This window comes from Gouania willdenowi, chromosome 24 (assembly GCF_900634775.1).
Source record: "Gouania willdenowi chromosome 24, fGouWil2.1, whole genome shotgun sequence".
Classification (NCBI taxonomy): Eukaryota; Metazoa; Chordata; class Actinopteri; order Blenniiformes; family Gobiesocidae; genus Gouania; species Gouania willdenowi.
Genome location: NC_041066.1, coordinates 13,426,031 through 13,445,895, shown reverse-complemented (window position 1 = coordinate 13,445,895; position 19,865 = coordinate 13,426,031). Strand labels below are relative to the sequence as shown.

General features: G+C 37.7%; 1 protein-coding gene across 2 annotated transcripts; it reads right to left on the bottom strand.

The window, feature by feature from the left end:
- Positions 1 to 345: 345 nt before the first annotated feature.
- On the bottom strand, positions 346 to 18,838 carry clic5b (chloride intracellular channel 5b). 2 transcript variants are annotated; one of them, XM_028440001.1, is made up of 6 exons: positions 18,179 to 18,838; positions 7,022 to 7,131; positions 5,940 to 6,065; positions 4,304 to 4,410; positions 3,878 to 4,059; positions 346 to 2,036 (listed from the first exon to the last, which is right to left on the bottom strand). In XM_028440001.1, exons 1-6 carry the CDS (start codon positions 18,752 to 18,754, stop codon positions 1,872 to 1,874), a joined length of 1,266 nt encoding a protein of 421 aa, XP_028295802.1. In that variant the 5' UTR covers positions 18,755 to 18,838; the 3' UTR covers positions 346 to 1,871. The 2 variants fall into 2 exon arrangements, with proteins under 2 accessions (XP_028295802.1, XP_028295803.1); XM_028440002.1 differs by lacking the exon at positions 18,179 to 18,838 and adding an exon at positions 14,537 to 14,842.
- Between the last annotated feature and the right edge of the window lie 1,027 nt (positions 18,839 to 19,865).

The following is a 19,865-nucleotide window of genomic DNA, read 5'->3' as shown; positions in this document are numbered from 1 at the left end:
CCTTTGAGGAAAAACGGAGACAGATCGGATGGCGGCACTCGGGTTTTCCGTCTTAATGAGAGAGTAGAGAAGAGGGATGGCGTTTGATCCCTGGCATGGAAGCCTCTATTTAAGCCTGTCAGCGATCATCACTCTTTCTTCTTTTTTTTTCCTTCTTTCTCCCCGTCTGGTATAAATGAAGATGCAGGCCCGGGCCATTAGATTTGATCAGTCCATGTGCATTTAACCTCACACTTCGGAGCCAGCCTCCTCAAGCACCTTTGCTCTCAACTTTCCCTTCCTGACAAACTGTGAATACTGATTGATCACCTCGCTGGAAAAGGAAAAAATAGCCAGAAGCAGATCTGTGAAAATGTTTTTTTGTTTTTTTTATTTGCAGAGCTTTACAGCGAGCAAGTCTCTGAGTCATCATACTCCGATTTCAGTTCATATGTTTGTCCAATCCTCACAGAGCCTCAAGGTCCTTCAAGGAGGTTTCACTGCAGTAGCAGCCTGATACCAAGCCAAATACGATAAGCCTGGGGACAAATTCCCTTCCTGCTGTTTGGAAAATACATAAATTTGGTCTCAGACTGCAAATGTTGATGGGATTCTGAGAGGAAGTGTCTTTAAGATGAAACAGCAGAAGGGCAAAGCTCTTGGATCTTGCCTGGAAGATGCATTTCATCATACAAAGAGGTCTGTCTTTACTCGACTAGGCTGGACAATAAAAATTAGCCAGTGTATCTGTTGCCATGTTAGTACTTCTGCCTTATAGGACCAAGACGCTGGATTCCATATCGAGGGAACTTTTCTTGAGTCGAGATTGCATGTTTTTAAGGGGCTTATGTGACTTTCCTGTGGGTTTTCTGGTTTCCCCGACTTTAAAAACAGACATGCTCTGGATCTGGTGACGGCTGTCCAAATTTAGAGGCAGGGAGAGTCTCAGAGGCTCAGGTCAACCCACCACACTGTTATTTTGTTTTTCAATTACTTGTACAAACACATTAAAAGCATCTTTACTAGTAAATGCCTGAGCACTGCTGGCTGCAAAATATTTCACAGAGGAAGTGACTTTAGTATAGATATTTTCCAAATAAAAGCACACCACTGAGATATTTTACTAATATGTAGTTTCATTGGTTTCCTTTCAAAAGAGAATCAATTAAATACTCAAATTTGACGCTAGATTTGATCTAATATGATAAGTTTTGTTCTTTTTGAGATTGTGTCATTCATTTGTCGAAGCTTAAGAAAATGTGACTTGCATAGAAGTCCAAAAAAACCCCAAATGTAATGACAGATGCTTGAAGTAAAACCACAGATTGAAACAGTCATATTCAGCAAACAATTCGCATCAGCCATCAATCAGAGAAAAATGGAGGTGTCGCTCCAAGAGCCACAGCCTGATAATAAACACTGGGCTCAGGTTAGACTTCTGCGGGTTTGGGGAATAAATAAAGTGAACGACCCTGACATCAGCAGCTAGTAAAATGTTTGGCCATGAGCTGGAGACGTATGAAAGAGAGCTTTGTGTTATGATGAATAAATACAGACAGACAGACAGACAGTCACAATCACGTTTGAGTCTAAAGAGTTATGTCAGGAGTTTTATGGCAGTCAAATTTTAAACCCATTCATGCTGAATATGTTTGATTTATATATATTTTTGCTCATGTCTGAATATGTTGACTGAACTACCATACACGTTGTGTGGTGAACATTTCAAATATATCAAATGTTACGGTTTAAAAGGCTCGAAGCCAAAAAAAAAGCCAAAGCCAGTGTAATGCAGAGACACTGGAACCGTTTAGTCCAAATCTAGGCAGTGTTGATAAATGTGAGTGAATTCTGAGATGTCGGTCATTTCTGTCAGAGCTTGAGTCAACTGGTCACTTGGCCAGTCTCCTCGCCACGTCTTTGTAGGCGATTTCAATCTCCGAGTCGGCAGCGCAGGTGTTGGTGAACTCGTCTCGCTTGTAGGCATTTTTCAGATACCGCCACACTCCTGTCATCTCAAGGGGAATGTCGTAGTTGCGATACTTCTTTGCAACAACCTACGAGAAAGGAAAACCTTAATAAAGTCCTTCTAAAAAACCTTAGAAATCACATTTGGGATATATTAAGAATTGCTTAGGACTATCTATTCTTTAGCAACATTGGCTCTCCCAACCGACTTCATTCACCAACTGATTAGCCCGAATATACTTTTGTGTGCTCCTTTCCTTGTCGTATCTGGATATCTCTTAGAAATGAAATTGGGGGCCAAATTTGGCCAACCAAAGCATCTAGTCCGGCCCATATAGGAAGATTTTGCTAAAAGTAAAAATTAAAGCAAAATCATGATTACTACATATATAAGTTGTGAATATCTCACTCCCTCCAAATTCCCAAATGTATTAAAAATCCAACACAATGGGGCTTGAATTAGATTGTTTGGAGTTTTTTTCTAGAACCTGATAAATTCTCACAAATTGTCACAGAATTCTGGGAACTTATAATGCAAATTTTGAGAAAGTTATTTAGGATGGATTTTTAAGCAATTGCTTAACATTCAGGATATTGTAAGTGATCTAAATATTTCTTATATGTAAAAATGCCAACTGAGGCCAGACAAGTTTAAATTTCTGCTGTTTTCCGTTACATGGAACAAAAAAACATGGATTTTTCTGGTCCAGCCCATTTGTGATTAAACTGGATCGTATGGGATCTTTGAACTAAGATGAGATTGAGTTGTAGGGTGTTGAAGCATTAGCAAAGTTCAGGGAAGTAAAATAATACTGACAATATAAAGACAATAATGTGATGTTTTTTTTGCACCCGTATCATTGGAAATTGCAAATTTCAGCAATATGTTCGAAACTAAAGCTTTGTGCTTTTTTTGTATTGGACTGATCAATTTGACTAAGACGGAGCCTCTTAAAATACCCTAAAAAAGTGACCGGTTTGTATAAACCATTTGAATAATGGATGCATGAAAACAGGAATTGCCATGACACAGTAAAATAATCTGATCGATAAATGTGTCCCATGCTGCTCTATTTGGAGATGATCTTACATGAAAGGTTCATCACAAATTGATAGAAAAAGGAGAAAACTGATTAAAAAAACAAAAAAAAGACAATTTTCATAATATTCTATTTCTAAATTAGTCATTTTTAGTAAGGGCTTCCTAATCTGTCACTTATTGAATAGACTTAGTGTAAAATACCACTGTTTTACTGATTGCCCATTAAGGATTATTTAAATTACCAGTAAAATGAATCATTATTTGGGAGAATGTTGCCAGGTTTGATATTCCACATTTCACTTCAAAATACATTACAGTTTCAAAAAGAAAGAAGCTACTGTATTAAAATTGTTGAGTATTTGTTTTATCTGATTCACAAGTTTTGGGGGGGAAAAAGTATAAGAAAAAGTGTATAAGAAATTTGTAGTTAAATGATGTTTAATAATGCATAAAAGGACTTTGATTGTAACCTTACTTTCTCAATGTAATTGTAAATTACGTATGTTAAGGTTTTGTTTATTCGGACAAGTTTTTCTTCAGAAAATCTCCTGAAATGTTTGGACTGCCAACATGAAATTTCCTGAAAATAAATAAATAAAACTTGTCTGAATAAACAAAACCTTAACATATTTTTTTTTTTTTTAAAAAAAAAAAAAAAAAAAGATGACAAAATGAACTTGGTGGAATTATGAAAATGTCCAGGCTATATTTGGCTCAAATACTAATATAATCTTATAGGTGGTACACTGAAAATGTAATATACCCTGGTAGTTTCAAAAATGAAAAAGCAAAAAGGTGTCTGTATTTCATTTGATACAAAAAAAAAAAAAAAAAAAACATCCTGAATGAAAGTCATCATAACACTGCTCTGTGGGCTCTTATCTTTACCTTGACTATGTGCAGTTTTGGCAGCAGATTGCAGTCTGCCAGTGTCAGCTCATTTCCATCCAGAAAGCATCGGTTGGAGCCCTTTTCGTCCTCCATGCTGTCTGCATCAATCTCCTCTGGTAGAGGGCTGTTAAGATACTCATCCAGCTTCTTCAGGGCTCTGGTTAAACCTTTCTCCAAAACTAAACATACAAACATTATGATAGTATTGACTACTGTACATCTTAAAAAGCTGTAGAAATGTCCACACTAGATGGCAGCACTGCTCCCTGACTCAACCTTTCAAATTCTGGACTCTGCTACCACCTAGTGGGAGGCTGTAGTAGTAATAGTAGTAGTAGTAGTAGTAACTGTTGCACAATTTTCACTATGTTCTGTTCTGAGTTTTCTTCTAAAAGGACAAAAGGCCCAAAGTGAGCAGCCCACCAGCGTTGGCTTCTGGTTTGGTGTTCTTGATGTAGGCTGAGAACTTGGCGAAGATGTCATTTCCAGCTGTGTTGGACTCTCTTTGCTTGGCAGCCAGTTTGGGATACCTGAGTAGGGCACAGGGACACAGTCAAAGAGTGCAAAACATCTGGATAGCATTAACACCTGGACTGGAGCTTAGCTCTGACTTAAAACATGTTACACGGATTTGGCTGCTTGCCCCTTCAGCGCCCATACTAAGGTCCATTTAAAATGTAAAAAAAAAGAAAAGTTTTTTACAGCCAATAAAAGACAGATTTAGTTAATCTGGCATATTTTTTGCCTAATTGATGCTCACACACACACACACACACACACACACACTGACTCTTATGGATATTTTCTGATAGTAATAACAAATACATGATTTGATTTTGCTTAAACCACTATAAACAGATAAAATGGAAGTACCAGCACCTAAGTTCCATAAATCAGTGGCCCACTACCCCCAAAATAAAAGTCCTGGGGACCCCCACATGAAGGCATGAACATTGAAGAACAGTCATGTGGAGACAGTGCCCTCTATAAGGGGGAATAAAGGGGAGAGCTTTTTGGGGTCCATCCATAAAATCAGCAAAATGATGGTCCATTGTTCTATGAATCTGTGATAACCACATTTATTTATTTGTGAATAATATCCATTGTTACCCAGGAAGTTTATTATTATTTGCACCATAGTATGCAGTCACCAAGATATAGTTCCTTGATTTAATCAGAAAAAAAAACATGGGTTAAAACTTAAAAGTGACCAAAAATGTTGGAAAAGGTGGCGAAATGGGATTTTAAAAACAACAGAAATTGGTTAAAAGTTGCCAATAAGAGTGTCTAAAAATGGACAGGAAAAAATGGTTAAAATAAGGGTTTATAGTGTCGATGTTGGCTAGAAATGGGGGAGGGGGTAATGTAATTTAAAAATTAGGAACAATTAGTTTAAACTAGTAAATAATGGGCATGACAAAATTGTGAATGAGGGTAAATTGGCAAAAAAAAAATAACCGTAAAATATGGTGAAGAGGTTAAAAGTGACAATAATGGGTCAACATTAGGTGGGGAAAATGGTAGAAAGGGATTTTAAGTGCTGAAAAAGTCTTGAAAGTGGAAGAAATGTGCAGAAAAGGCACAGAGAAGTGACAGAAATAGGGTTAATGTCACAAAAATGCATTAAAAGGAGCAAAAATAGGGCAAGAAAATGATGGAAGTATGGTGTAGTTGCAGAAAAATGATAAAACTATGCAAAATAGGCTCAGATTCTTAAAAAAAGATATTCTTTGTTTGTTGAAGGCATCTGGCAACCTCCTCCCAGTATCTCTCAACCCCAATGGGGGACTGACACCAAGGTTGAGAACCCCTGCCTTTATTTTATTTTATTTTATTTTATTTTATTTTATTTTATTTTATTTTATTTATATGCTGCTGAATCTGTACAAATTTCCCCTTGTGGGACTAATAACTTTTATCTTATCTTAAACAAGTGTTTTTGTCAGGAACATCAATATCAAAATATATATTTACTCTCTTTTTACCATTATTTTTACAGTCAAATATATTTAGCCAAAAGCAGGAAGTGTACATCCTCTAGACCCAAATGTTGATTTACTTTGGAGGACTGAGCATTTCTTCAAGGAACTCCTCGACCTTGTTGACATCTGTCTTGACCTCTCCGTTGAACGTCAGGAATGGAGGATGAGTTCCTGGGGCCAGGTTGTGGAGATCTGCAGGCTTTCTGCATGGCACACATTCATAGACAGTGGAACATTAACAAGAACTAAAGGAGTGTGTTTCATAGCTGAACTCACACACTTTTCCTATTATGACGATATCTAGAAAGAAAAAAAAAATCCAACGAACATCAAATAGTAAATTGGCCTAAACAAGGGGTGTCAAACTCATTTTAGTTCAGGGGCCAAATACGGACCAGTTTGATCTCAAGTGGGCCACAGATTTTAATATAAATGTGCACTTGTTTTCAATATCAGTTCAATTCTCTTCAAATATTCCTGATTTTGCCACCGATTTTTGTGTAATTTAGAGGAACTTTGTGCCATTGTTTGTGACAAATTGCAAGATTTGTGGAAAAATTGAGAGCTCTTTCCACAATTTGAAATAAAAAAATGACTGCATCCATGTGATATAAACAAACCTAAAATGCTAATCCTAAATCCTAAAAATATTGTGGTTTCGCTAAATTGCTGAATTTGATTATTGATTATTTGGTAATTTGCACAATAATTCATGTTTTCTCAATAAGTAATTTTTTCTTTCCCCTGCGGTCCGCATTGGATGCTCTAAAGGGCCGGATTTGGCCCCTGGGCCTTGAGTTTGACACATGTGGCCTAAACTAACTACGTTAATGATCCATTTTTTTGAAAAGGCAGCTTTTAACGGATCAATAACAGATCTATCCAATAGATTAGTAGGTGTGCATGATTATTTTTAAATAAAAGTAAGCTATTCTATAATTTCATTCATATTATTTTAGTAAAATCAGTGTTTGAAATGGAATGGAAAGATTATGGCTATTTATTTATCTACATAATTCTATTTATCACACACAAAGTCAAATTTACAACAAGGTGTTAAGTGCCTGAGGTGTAATTTGCACACAAAACATATTTATTATTCATTGTTAAGGCTCAATAGAAGAGGGCACCATGGCCTTCTTCATGTTGTGGGACTGACCTTTTGAGGTCCACAGTTGTCACGTTGAACACAACTCCTTTGAGCCAGAGGATCATGAAGAGGCGCTGAGAGAAGGGACAGTTGCCGATGCTTTCTCCATCATTTCCAGCCTGCGCCATACACACCATGACAGAAGAAGACAAACACGTAAACACGTACACCAATGTTGCATAGGAGCTAATAGACGGCTATTAGCTAAATGCCAGGGTTTATAAATGGTTAAGAAGTTCAGATAGACACTAACTGGTAGGAATTATTATATAACGGAACGGGCTTAATTATTCAAATGCTATATAATACCGCACTAATATATACTGTATATATTTTACGTTAAACGTACCCATAGACTATGGCACAACTTTTTCTACATAAGCGTAATGTGCCTGTGTTTTCACTGTGTTAGGATGGCCAAGTGGTCAGTGGTTCCCAACCTTTGTTGTCATGTGTACCCCTTTAGCCTTTTTGTCATACCATGAGTACCCCCTCACTCATACGTGTTCATGATTCTCCAAAAGTAGAACATAACACAAAGGAATATTTAACGCAACTCATTTTATTTCATCTTCTTATATTGAACAATTAATATTTAGGCATAATCTTCTTATTTAACTCAAATTAAACATAAACTGATGTTGCTTTTAAGGCAATAAAAATGATAAATATAAGAAATAACATTATAGTAAACGTTTGTATTATTAATACAAATATATTATGATCATATTGTCATTAAAGAAAAATAATAAAGTTGAAATTAGAAAATAAATAGGTAAATAAATAAAAATAATAAGTAATATAAATAAATAAATCCAAAACAAATAATTAACCTGCCTGTGTTATATATAAGTGTTATGACATTTACCACAAAAGGAGCTTCATTGAATGTCCCCTTTAAACAGGCATTTACACTTTAAAAACAAGTCATAGCGCACACGTACCATTTTATTAACGGACTTGTGAAATGACTGAGAATATTTTTTTATTATCTTGGAAATAAATTCTTAATTTTTCCACGTACCCCCTGCAATGTGCTCATGTACCCCTAGGGGTACGCGTACCCCTGGTTGGGAAACCCTGGTCCAAGGCACCATACTCAAAAATCCTTCCTTTAACGTGGCTTCAAATCCCACTTTTGACATATATATTTTGTCATTTTAACATATTTAACACAGCAAATTCCAACTTTAAAAATACATATACGACAAAAATAAACATTTTAGGGAATTTCCTCGGTTATGGTTATGGTTATGGTTAGGGTTATGGTTAGGGTTAGGGTTAGGGATAGCGTTAGGGTTAGGGTTAGGGTTAGGGCTAAAATAAAAGGGTTAGCGGGGTAGCTAAAAATAAATATGAGCTAAAATACAACGGATGGATTTTTAAGTCACGTGATGCACCTATCACGTGACCTAAACGGGCCAATGAGTATGCATAGAGTGGCAGTCTACGTTTAACGTATTTATAGCCACGGCCATATTTTTTACAGGTTTGGCTAACTTTAGCAAATAGAAGCTTAGCTTAGCTTTGTTTCCCATATAAAAATAACAGATTAAGCAGGTATAAAAGGTAAATGTGTATGCAAATGTTACCCCTGTCCCAATACCATCTCCAAGGAGGTAATACTTTCACTGGCGTTTGTTTATTTGTGTTTTTTTTTTTTTTTTTTTTAGCAGGAGTACGTCAAAAGTGCTGAATGGATTTTGACACAATTTTAACCAAAGATAGAGCTTTCACAGTTTAATTCATAAACATGCTCTTTACCATGGCCGCCACTTAAACACTTTTGGGGGTGAAAGGAAGAGTGGATAGGAAAGGAGATAGGAGGGACTATTCAGATGCAGCCAGTGATTAGCTGCCTCATGTTTTGCACTCAGGTGTGGCTCATCCCCAATCAATCCTCCGTCACTATTTAGCTGGGTGCTTGGACACAGAATGATTGCTGAGTCATTGTCAGTGTTGCCCTGTGTGTGTTTAGCTCCCTGTTTTCCTTGTGCCTCCTTCTGATTTTTGGGTTTTTATTTATTTTGCTAATTAAAGGACTGGTTCTAAGAACGCTCTGCCTGCCTGCCTGCCTGCGCACATCTCCAAGGTGCGACAAAATGACGATTAAAAAAAATAATAATATTAGTTTCTCTGATGGTTTTTTTTTTTTTTGGGGGGGGGGGGGGAGAGGGGGGAGTGTCTTGATCACTCTGTTAAAAAGAAACACTTTTTCAGACTCTCTCCCTCACCGTTATTCCCATGGTATGCATGCAGTCCGTGATATCATGTGTCTGCATGTTCAGATAAAGAGTGGAGCAACAACAGTGACACTTGATCTGTCGTCACAACTGAATTATACATAGAGATTCCATCACCTGGTTCAATGACCACTGGGGCACGATATGACCTGCAGTCACACAGTGACCCATAAGCATAAAGTGCAATGGCCTCTCATTTTATAACATGCTTATTCACACTCAGACTATTGTTTAACGCATCCAGCTAGGGACTCCATAGAAAAGGTAGATGTTGTTTTATGTATAATGCAGATTGAATAATATCTAACACTTCTATTAATAAAAGGACTAAACAAAGGTGTTGCCATTCCAAAAGTAGCTGAGCCGACTGTACACACACCACCCATTGATGTTGGTCAGTGTTGGTTCTCATGCTGCATGTGATGCTTGTTTGTGCATTGTTGTGGCCAGGCTCAGCTGCACAGCAGTAACACAATACTTCAGCTCCCCCCATAACAGCCTATCAGCATCTAGAACTGAGACGACTAAACCTGTCCCACATAGATACGGTAGATCTATAGGCATGAGGAGCAGGTGTATAGGGAGATGTAGATGGAATAATCGAGAGCTCCTGAAGATGTAGACAAAAGATCCAGCATGTTATTTAAATGCAAATATCTTTACCCAAGGATACGCGTACGATCACCTATTATTCAAAATGAGTTTTTTCCAGTCATTTCTACTATAGGTAGAACGCAGTTTTTACTCACTTGCTACCAGAGGTGAAAGTACTCACGTCACTGTAATTGAGTTGCTTTTATGGGTACTTGGGTATATTTCTAAATCAGTAATTTTACTTGTACTTAAGTACATTTTAAAATAAGTAAAGTCATTTGTTAAATGTTTAGACCCAACAGATACTGAGTAATTTGTTTTTTTTTTTGTGTTTGTTTGTTTTAAAATGATCAACGGACATTATGAAACTACAAAAAATGAAATGATCAGACAACAATCAAACGCATCACATCAAAACAGCATTGAATGCCAGTTCATAAACGTAGCTAAACTTCTAAAACAGAGAATTTTATATTTGTTATTTTATTATTATTATTATTATTTATTTTTTTTTTAAATCTTATATTGAATTAATGGGTGTTTTATTTTCAAAATAATTGTACGTTTTGACAAACTTCTTATTTTATACTGATGCCTTTGTGGAAAATAAATTAAATTGAGCAACATTTCGTCTCTTCCTCTTTAAGTTTCTACATGAGATGTTTACTGTATGCAAGGAAACCATGGCAAGATTTATTACTATAAATAATGGGGGAGGGGGAGTTACTAGTGAGTACTATTTAATTCAGCAACTTTTTACTTGTACTTGAGTATTTTATGTATGACTTACTTGTACTTGAATACAATTTCAATCAAGTAACAGTACTTGTATATATCAGTACTCTTTACTAGGGATGTCGCGATACAACTTTTTCATTTCCAATATGATACCGATATTGCAGCCTTGCATATCGGCCGATACCAATATTGATCCGATTTCAGCATGAATCATCCATACTTTTTTTTTTTTTTTTTATTTCTCTCTCTCTTTTTTTAATAAAAAATAATTACTTATTTTGCAGTGTGGAATGTTAGAAAAGCCTTGATCAAGTGATGTCACTCAAACAGAGAACAATTGTCAGCAACAGTAGGTATGAGAAAAACTGACCCATTTATTATTAACCAATTGGTTACATGAATTTAAACTTTTAGCATCATATCTACAGTATTATACAATTGAATAAAACAAATAAAAAAATAATTGGAAAAATGCATATACATACTGTACATTTAATCCAATATTCATTTTCAGGCTAATATCGGATTGATATCGGATCGGGACACTCCTACTCTTTACACCTTTTGTTTTTCAACTAACAAACACGTATGAAGAGTCAATAAAATCACTGTTTCTTTTTTTTTTTTAAAATTGATATCGCTTTCTCACACCACTGGCTTTGGTCTCTCAATACAGATTTTGAATGTTTTCTTGTTTAGTACTTCAATTTAATCCAAAAACACAATTAAGTTATTTTGAGTTTATATCTATATGACATACTGTACATGTATATTTCCATCTGCACTCTTCTACCCACTAATTCACTAGTTCAGGGTCAGAGGTCAGTGGAGCTGTTACGAGCTGACTCAGGTCCATTACACACAAAGACAGACAATCGTCGACACGCGCTCATTCACTCCCGCAGTCATTTTAGAGGTTCCAGTTAACACTGGACACTCAGCTCTGAACCGTGGGAAGAAACCAGAACACACAGAAACGCACACAAACAAAATCACAACGATGCAAACCTGCAGCATTGTTGACCTACAGCTGTGCTTTCTCTGTCGCTAAAACAAAGCACACTTTATAAACGGCGACACAGCACAGTTTATATTTCACAGCTCACTCAATGTGTGTTTATTTCTTCTACTGCCGTGGTATCCCAAGCTTTTCACAATCCCTTCAAAATAAACATAATAATGTAATCTTGCTGTTTTTTTTCAACCATGGGGTCCCCTGAAATGTCTTTATAATAATAATAAAAAAAATACTGAGTAAAAATCAATTTTTTAAAATGTTTTAATTATTATTATTTTTCAAATTAAATTATAACACCACACACACACACAAAACAATCTTAAACAACTGTATTCTATACTTAATATATACATTTAGTTCAAATAAAATGCAGTACGAAAATATCTGAGCTGAAGCATCTTGTCACTTTGTGCACTAATCCTGGCAACAACAAACATTATCAAAAGCTAATTCTAGAAAGAAAGAAAAAGTCTCTGGAGACGAAAAAAAAAAGTCATATTAAAATGGGGTCACGAACCAAAAAAAACATGGGAACCACTGATGTTAAGTCACATACAATGTAGCCCTACAGTAAAACTTCTCTCTGAATTTTACCTATCCTGTTGAGGAACATTACATAATAATACAACCGTGGCTCAGTGGTGGAGTATGTCGTCCAATAACCGAAGGGTTTGGAGTATGAATACCACTCTAACCAAGTCATTGTCATTGTGTCCTTGGGCAAGGCACTTTACCCACATTGTCTCAAATGAATGCGTATGAATTGTGCATGAATGTTGGTGATGGGGCCGTAGATGCGAAATGGCAGCCACCCTTCTGTCAGTCTGCCACAGGGCAGCTGTGGCTACAATGTAGCTTACTACCACCAGTATGATTGATGTGAGTGAATGGTGTAAATAAATAATGGTTTCTGTACGTGCTTTGAGAATCCTCGAAAAAAGCGCTATATAAATCCAAGCCATTATTATTATTATTATTATTATTATTATTATTATTATTATTATTATTAATAATAATAATAAAAAATGATAGTAATAATCTGTAACCATGGGTAGTCTTACATCGGCCAATGTCTAATTTGTGACAAAGCATGGAGGTTCCTGACTGCTGGTCGATTTATTTTCTACTTTCCAATTCTTATTTTTTATTCATGTACTCCCTATGACAGTTTGCGTTGGGAACCTAGGTTCTACTGTATGTATCGCTAATAAGCTGTTTATATTTCTGAAATGTCCACTGAAGTTAGACTCTTTGTGTATTTAAACAAAGCAAATGTGTGGAACGTTGAGATTTTCCACAATGCAGTGCTAGTTTCCACTGGGTGTTGTTGCTCTTACAAATACTTAGTTTAGCAGTTACCCATGGTTAGAGCCTGTAGCCTCACATCATTTAATTGGTGCAAGGCATCAGCAGTTCCACCTGCTTCCACTTCACCTGCTAAAGTGAAGTCTGAATGAATCTAAAAGCTGCCATGGGACATTAGGTGCATGTAAAGTGAAAAGGAAAGCAAGGTTGCTGCTCCTATTTAAAGTACACAAAGATATGGGCTGTGTTCGAAATTGCATACACTAACGTACTACTCATACTAAGTCTGACATCAAAATTAGTATGTAGGGTGTTCCAATTGCATAGTATGGAAAGAATGAGTATGCGAGAAATACCCTGATGTATACTATATTGGAACATTTTTTAAGTATGTACAGTGGGCACACTAGTCATACTCAACATCCCCATGATGCATTGAGAGCGGAATGTAAAATAGTCCAGGGACTGGCTTCAAGCTAAAAGTCAAACATCCCCTTTTCAAAACAAAAGCATTGCTAGCTGGGTTTCCAATGCAGATTTTCACAAAATATATATTAGATATTTCTAAATGTCTACAAAATATAATTGTTTCCAATGAACATTGTTTTGGGCAGGAGCATCACAACTCCCGTGAAATCTCCTCCCGTGAGACTTTGCTGCAGATGCTCAGAACACTCTGCATTCCTTTGTTGTTTCACGTCTAATGTAACACTAATAATTTTAAAGTACATTGCTAAGAAATGTTCCGGTCCCCTCTTCTGTCCACACGTACCGCGTTGTGTTTTCTCGGAGAGCAGTGGTCATGTGACCATGTACGTCTCGTTCGGTGACGTGTATTTGCGGGAAAAAATGTTTCCATGGCGTTTTTGCGACATATTTCACTATCGAAACGTTTGAAATTCCTCGTAAAAGCATAAAAACTTTTTAGCAATATTTGAGTGGGTTTTGTTTTTAAATTCAGGTGTTTCCATTACCAGTTTTTATTGCGATATTTAAAATTTGCGCATTTCCACAGCTTCTTCTTGTCTTCCATTAACACTTTTGTAAATAGGGCTGTTGTTTTGAAGCTAACCGGAAGTTTTGTCAGTTGCACAATGAAGGGTCTCCGAAAATCTCTGAAATGTTAGCATGAAATGTGTTTCCGCAAGTTTTATGGCCACATGTTGATTCTACTTGGTCACTTTCTCACTTAAAATGCTTTCAGTACTTTCAAAGTTGGAGGTTCGAAATGCATCTTGGGGAAATTGGAAGTATATTCCATCCCAGTCCCACTAATTGTGTATAGTAGACAGTATGTACGCATTGAGTGTGTAGTACGTTAGTATGCAATTTTGAACACAGCCTTGGTGTAATTATCTATAGGATAGGAAACATATACACTATAATTATGAACAAGTATGCACGTGAAACAGATAAAGGAATGGGCAAAGTGTGTTATACTTTGCACTAAATTCAAGTAAGTCTTGGTGGTACAAATGTCCCACTATCATCCAGCAGATTCAGTATCACTGTCACATCAATCCAGGGTGCTGGTTCCATTGTAACTTTACCTCTAATATTAGGTTACGGCAGCTTTCACAGCACACACACACCAATGCCCAGCTGATGCACTGTATGTGTTCTTACCTTTACAAATAGTTCAATATCAGGGTCTCTGTCTTGACTGTTTGTGGACATGCCGCCCGAGTCTGATTGTCAACACAAGTCCAGCGTTTTATCTTTTCGATAATTGCAGTCAAGTGTAAGCCATTTGAAGGTCTACATCCTCCAAAAAGAAATAAAAAGCTATAGTCCTTGAGTTTAAAACGACTTCCCACAGATTGGTTGTCCTAATGTTCAGATGTTTATCTCATCCGTGTTTCCAGGTGAGGTCAGACAGTGGGAACAGGTGGGAGGTAAAGCCCTGCACTCTGATTTAGGCACAGATGGAGAGCAGAGTATGGTCTCACTGAATCAATTGGATAACAGGTGTCAGCCTACAACAGAGGGCGGAGCCCTAGCCCTCTCTCTCTCTTTCTCTCTCTCACGCACACACACAAACACATGATAGCTCATCACTCTTGGCCCATTTAATCCAGGCAGTGGCTATCCGCACGCAGACGTATCAATAGGCTCGCTTGAGATGCGGCTGCGGCTGGCCTGGATGATCGGCGAGAGTAGATGGGCCCAACGGGGGCGGGGCTACAAATCTTCTGCCAAGTCGGACAACTCTGCTTGCTTACGTCCTCGAGGAAGAGATTGACGGACAGATAGATAGAATGGTTCGTTTACAAATTCACAAGCTGAAACCAAACATTTCTCACCAGCCACACAGTGCAATAATGATGATAATGATAATGATTTCACAGGGTTATTTCTCCAAGTCCAAGTCCTTCTGTTTATTTTACCTTTTTTGTTGTCGTTGTTGTGGGCACCATGAAATTTGATGACTCCATGATGGTTATACAGAGATGTGCCAGAATTAAATTGGGCGTTTCATATCTTTTTGTCACTGAACCCTGATCCAATCATCTGTCGGTTCTCTTCTAACAGGTGGGTGTTTTCCCATCATGCACGGGGCCATGTAGCCTCTGCAGTTGCTCTTGGGGAACCGCAGTGGCTGACCCAGATAGCTGGTCTCATTGGGGTCTCACGGGCTTTCCCTGCCCCACGTGCCCTTGACATCAGAGCAAGTTTGAAGCAAGTCGTACAGAAATCTAACCAGCGTGCACTGTGACTCTGCAGTCAGCTGTCAAAACTGCGTCCATCTGGCTCATCTCGAACGAGCCTAATATAACAACATTCTACCCGTACGTAGCGCCCCTCATTGGCCAGTTTAAGTAACGCGATAGGTCACATGACTAAGACGCTACGTACTTGTACTACTACTGTTCCTCACTTCTTCTCATCTTTAAACAACATAGCATTTACAAATCCATTAAATATCACTGGAAAAAGTATGCCCCTCTCATATTCTCTTGACGCAATATTTGGTAACACTTTACTTGAAGTTTTCTACATAAGGCTGATATTACGCTGTCATTATCTGTCATTAGCCTGAATAAGGTGTCATGAAGGCTGTCAATGGAGCTATGTTGGCATTTTTTGGATTAGAGGGATCTAGTGGGATTAGGTAGGGTTAGGGTAACTTAGGGTTAGGGTAACAAACGGCACTTAATGACAGCCTTCAAGACACCTTATTCATGCTAATGACAGGTGTCATGTCATAATAATGACAGCGTAATGTCAGCCTGTATGTATAAAACTTCAAGTAAAGTGTTTCAAACTCAAAAAGCTGAAATATTGTATTTATTGAATTACTAATAGCAAACCTGGAAAAAATTCTCTAGTAAACTGTGGATGCACGTGTTCAATTTTTTTTTTTTATTCTTTTCAAAAAACTGCATAGGCCTATATTATATATAAGGGAAGTTGTAATAAATGATCATTATAAATGTATTTTATTAAAATTTTAAAAATTTTAAAAAAAACTATAAGGAAGATAGTGCACTTTTTTTCTGTTTCTGATGCTCACATACTGTAGTTCACAAACCAATTATGCTGCGAGAGAGATGTTCATCATTAGCGTGGAGGAAATGTCTGCAAGTGCATCATTATGGGGTTTATTCACAAAGTTACAAACTCCAGTGAACCCAGAGGACCCAAAGCTTTTGATCTAATTTTAGAACGCTTTTTTACATTGTCTCAACTGATTCCCTGATTAAATGAAGATGTAGGTCAACATGCTTGTTTAAGCCTTTTACAAAAAGAGACGTAATGTGGCTTGATTGGGCTGATGTTTGAGGGACAGGATACTCTTATTTCACACTTATGTACCCTTTTACTACCTCAGTGCTACTTTAAAGCCATGTACTGTATGTCTTGTAGAACATTATGTAATGGCAGAATCTTGCAGAATCTTGCACTATCACCTGCTACTATGATGTCACATTTTATTATTAGTGAACAAAGTTGGATTTGATCATATTTGTAAGCCCCCACCATCCAGAGTCCCCAATTGTGACACACTCAGTGGAATTTGGTGAACTTTTCCAGGGTAAATTAAGATTAAGCACAATCTTTGGCCTTTTAGACATTTATCTGACCACCAGATATCCTGGCCTTCTGAGAGCTCTTCTTCCCCGCAGCTTTACTCAACATGTTTCTGTTGAGCTAATGATTCACCACAGTATTAACCATTTGTGTCTTTGCAGAGCCAAGGGTGAAGGAAAGTTTCTAACTCCCTAAGTTGTTGTTAAGATACCCTTTGTAAATGTAACTGTACAGCCATTTAAACCTCCACTGTGAATGTTGAGATACAGAATCCAACTGCTAATCATTGACCATGTAAGCACACTGTACCCACTAAGAACATGTCTGTATATTTACTTTCTGCTTTGTTCCAGAGAACCAAACAAAGCCATCCAGGCAGTGAGCTAGGGAAATATCCTTCCTGCTCTTACCTCACAGTTAGGTTTATGGTTTATGATCGTTGAATATTTCACTGTTGGGAATCCCAGAAATGGATTCACTGATAACACCAAGGGTGGGGTTCTGGTTGTTATCATCATTGTGAAATAATGACACAAAGATTACCTTAATGTGCAAAGTATTCCATCCCATGCAGATAATATTCTCCCGTTTTCTATAGTATTCTGAGCAAAATGTTGTAGTTAGACAAAGCGGGTACTTGGATTCAGAATTAAGAGAAAGGGGTACTTGAGTCAAAAAAAAGTTTGACAACACTGTTTTAGAAGACTAAACTAATTTGCTGTTGTTGCTAAAATCATTTGTTGGTGTGTGAGTGTGTTTATGTGGCTAACAGTGTCAAGCAGTCATAGAAGTGTATATTCCAGTTTCCCATAAATCCCAGTAACCTCTATAGTACTGTTTTGCAGTCTAAATGGAGCCTAGTTCAAGATCATTGAAGGTAATGTACACAGGCAAAGGGTGTTTTATTGCCATTACTGGCTCCTCGTGCAGCAGTCTCTAGCCAGCAGCAGTGAGTCATTTGCCTTTTTTTTTCTTCTTCTTCTTCTTCCCATGCAGAACATGAAGGAGAATTTTAGATCAATGGATGGTTTAAGCAGCACTAACAGACGGTGAAGTCAACACAGCGTGGGACTCAGCACGGCTCCAAATGAGCCTTTTGTAACCAATTGTTCTCAAACACTGGGAGAAGAAATAAAACATCACCGCAGCTGCATTTAGTATGAGACATTCTGGGCTTTGACTTGCATCAGCCGTGCCGACGCATTCCTGTTTTCTCTTGTGTGAGTGTTTTCTTACCTTGACGAACAGTGAGATGTCAGGCTGGCTGGGATCAACCAGGGCACCACTTTCATCCACTGTCATGTTCTCTAGAGTTTTAATGGCGTACTCCAAGGGTTCCTCTGGTTTTGGGTTTGAGTTGTGGTGGCTGTACGTCATTAATATCCCATCTTCGGCGTTATCTTCTTCCTGGACCTTTGGTTGAATAGGTGGGTCATCGCATGGATCACCACAGGCTGAGGAGGAATCGGAGGAGCTTGACGAACGCCTGGAACCATCCAACCTCTCTCCTATCACTTCCTCTACGGCCTGTGATGGCTCCTCCATCTCCTCTACCTTCTCCTCTTGAACTTTTAGATCTACTTCATCAACTTTGTCTCCCTCATCATCGCTGGATGAAGAAGAGGAGGAGCTGCCACTGTGTTTGTCCACTTCCCTGATCTCCATGTAGTCAGCAGAGGCGTGGACCTGCACCTCGCCGTACAGCTGCTGCTTGTCCTCACCCTCACCTTGGCCCTCACACTTTGGCTCCTTGTCAGGGCTCCTGGTTCTACCGACCTCTTCCTGATCTACTGTGTCAAGAATGGGATCCATGTTTGCTAACCTGGGACAAAGCTGTTGTTTAATTTGGAGGACTGCTTTACTGGTCAGAGTGGTGCACACCGACTGTGGCTTCTGACTGACTGACTGTCTGGGCAAATTCCAGCGATAACTCATTAAAGACCTTTGACCAGCAAAGTTAACAAGTAAATAATCCAAAATCCGAGTCCTGTGCCTTCAAGGACAATGAGGTTGAGCAAGTACTTTAGTTTTTTTAGCGTGAATACCCATAAGTTAAAGTATTTATTACTTTAACAGTTTGCCATTGTGGTATAAATGCATGGAAACACATAAAAAGTATAGACAACTTTGATCACAGCAGGGGCCACAAAAATGTCAGCATTTAGAATAATGGCTAATCTGAGCTTTAAATATGATAAAAACAAAAGGTTTGGTATTTTTATATATTTAAGTTGTTGTTTTTGTGTTTTTGTTGTCTTATTTTTCCATCATCTTGTGTGTTTTCTAGGTAATTTTGTGAATTTTGGTTGCTATTTTTCGGTAACACTGTACTTGAAGTTTTATACATAAGGCTGACATTACGCTATCATTAGCATGAATAAGGTGTCATGAAGGCTGTCATTAAGTGTTGTTCGTTACCCCAACCCTACCCAATCTGTCCACCTACCCCAAAAAATGCCGAAATGGCTCCAAAGGTGTCATAATTTGTCATTCCTGTCTATTTTCGTAGTGATATTTTGTGTTTTTTTTGCTGTTGTTTTGTGTTTTAGTCATTTTGTCAATTCACTTGAGAGGCTGAACAAAATTAGACAGAGGGCCGATGCTAACTTATGGGTATTCACGCTAAAAACTAAGTTATTTATCACTTTAATAGTTTGCTGTTTTGGTATAAATACATGGAAACACACAGAAAGTGTAGAGCACAGATAAACACATTTGATCACAGCCTTCGCCACAAAAATGTGATTTTTCTGCTCCGAGGGCCACATTATCACCATTCATGTCAGTATTTAGAACAGGGGTGTCAAACTTATTCTAGTTCAGGGGCCAAATAAGGAGTTTGATTTCCAGTGGGCCACAGATTTTTTTTTTTTTTTTTTGGTGAGAACATGAGTTGTGCCTTATAGTATAGTTTACACAAACT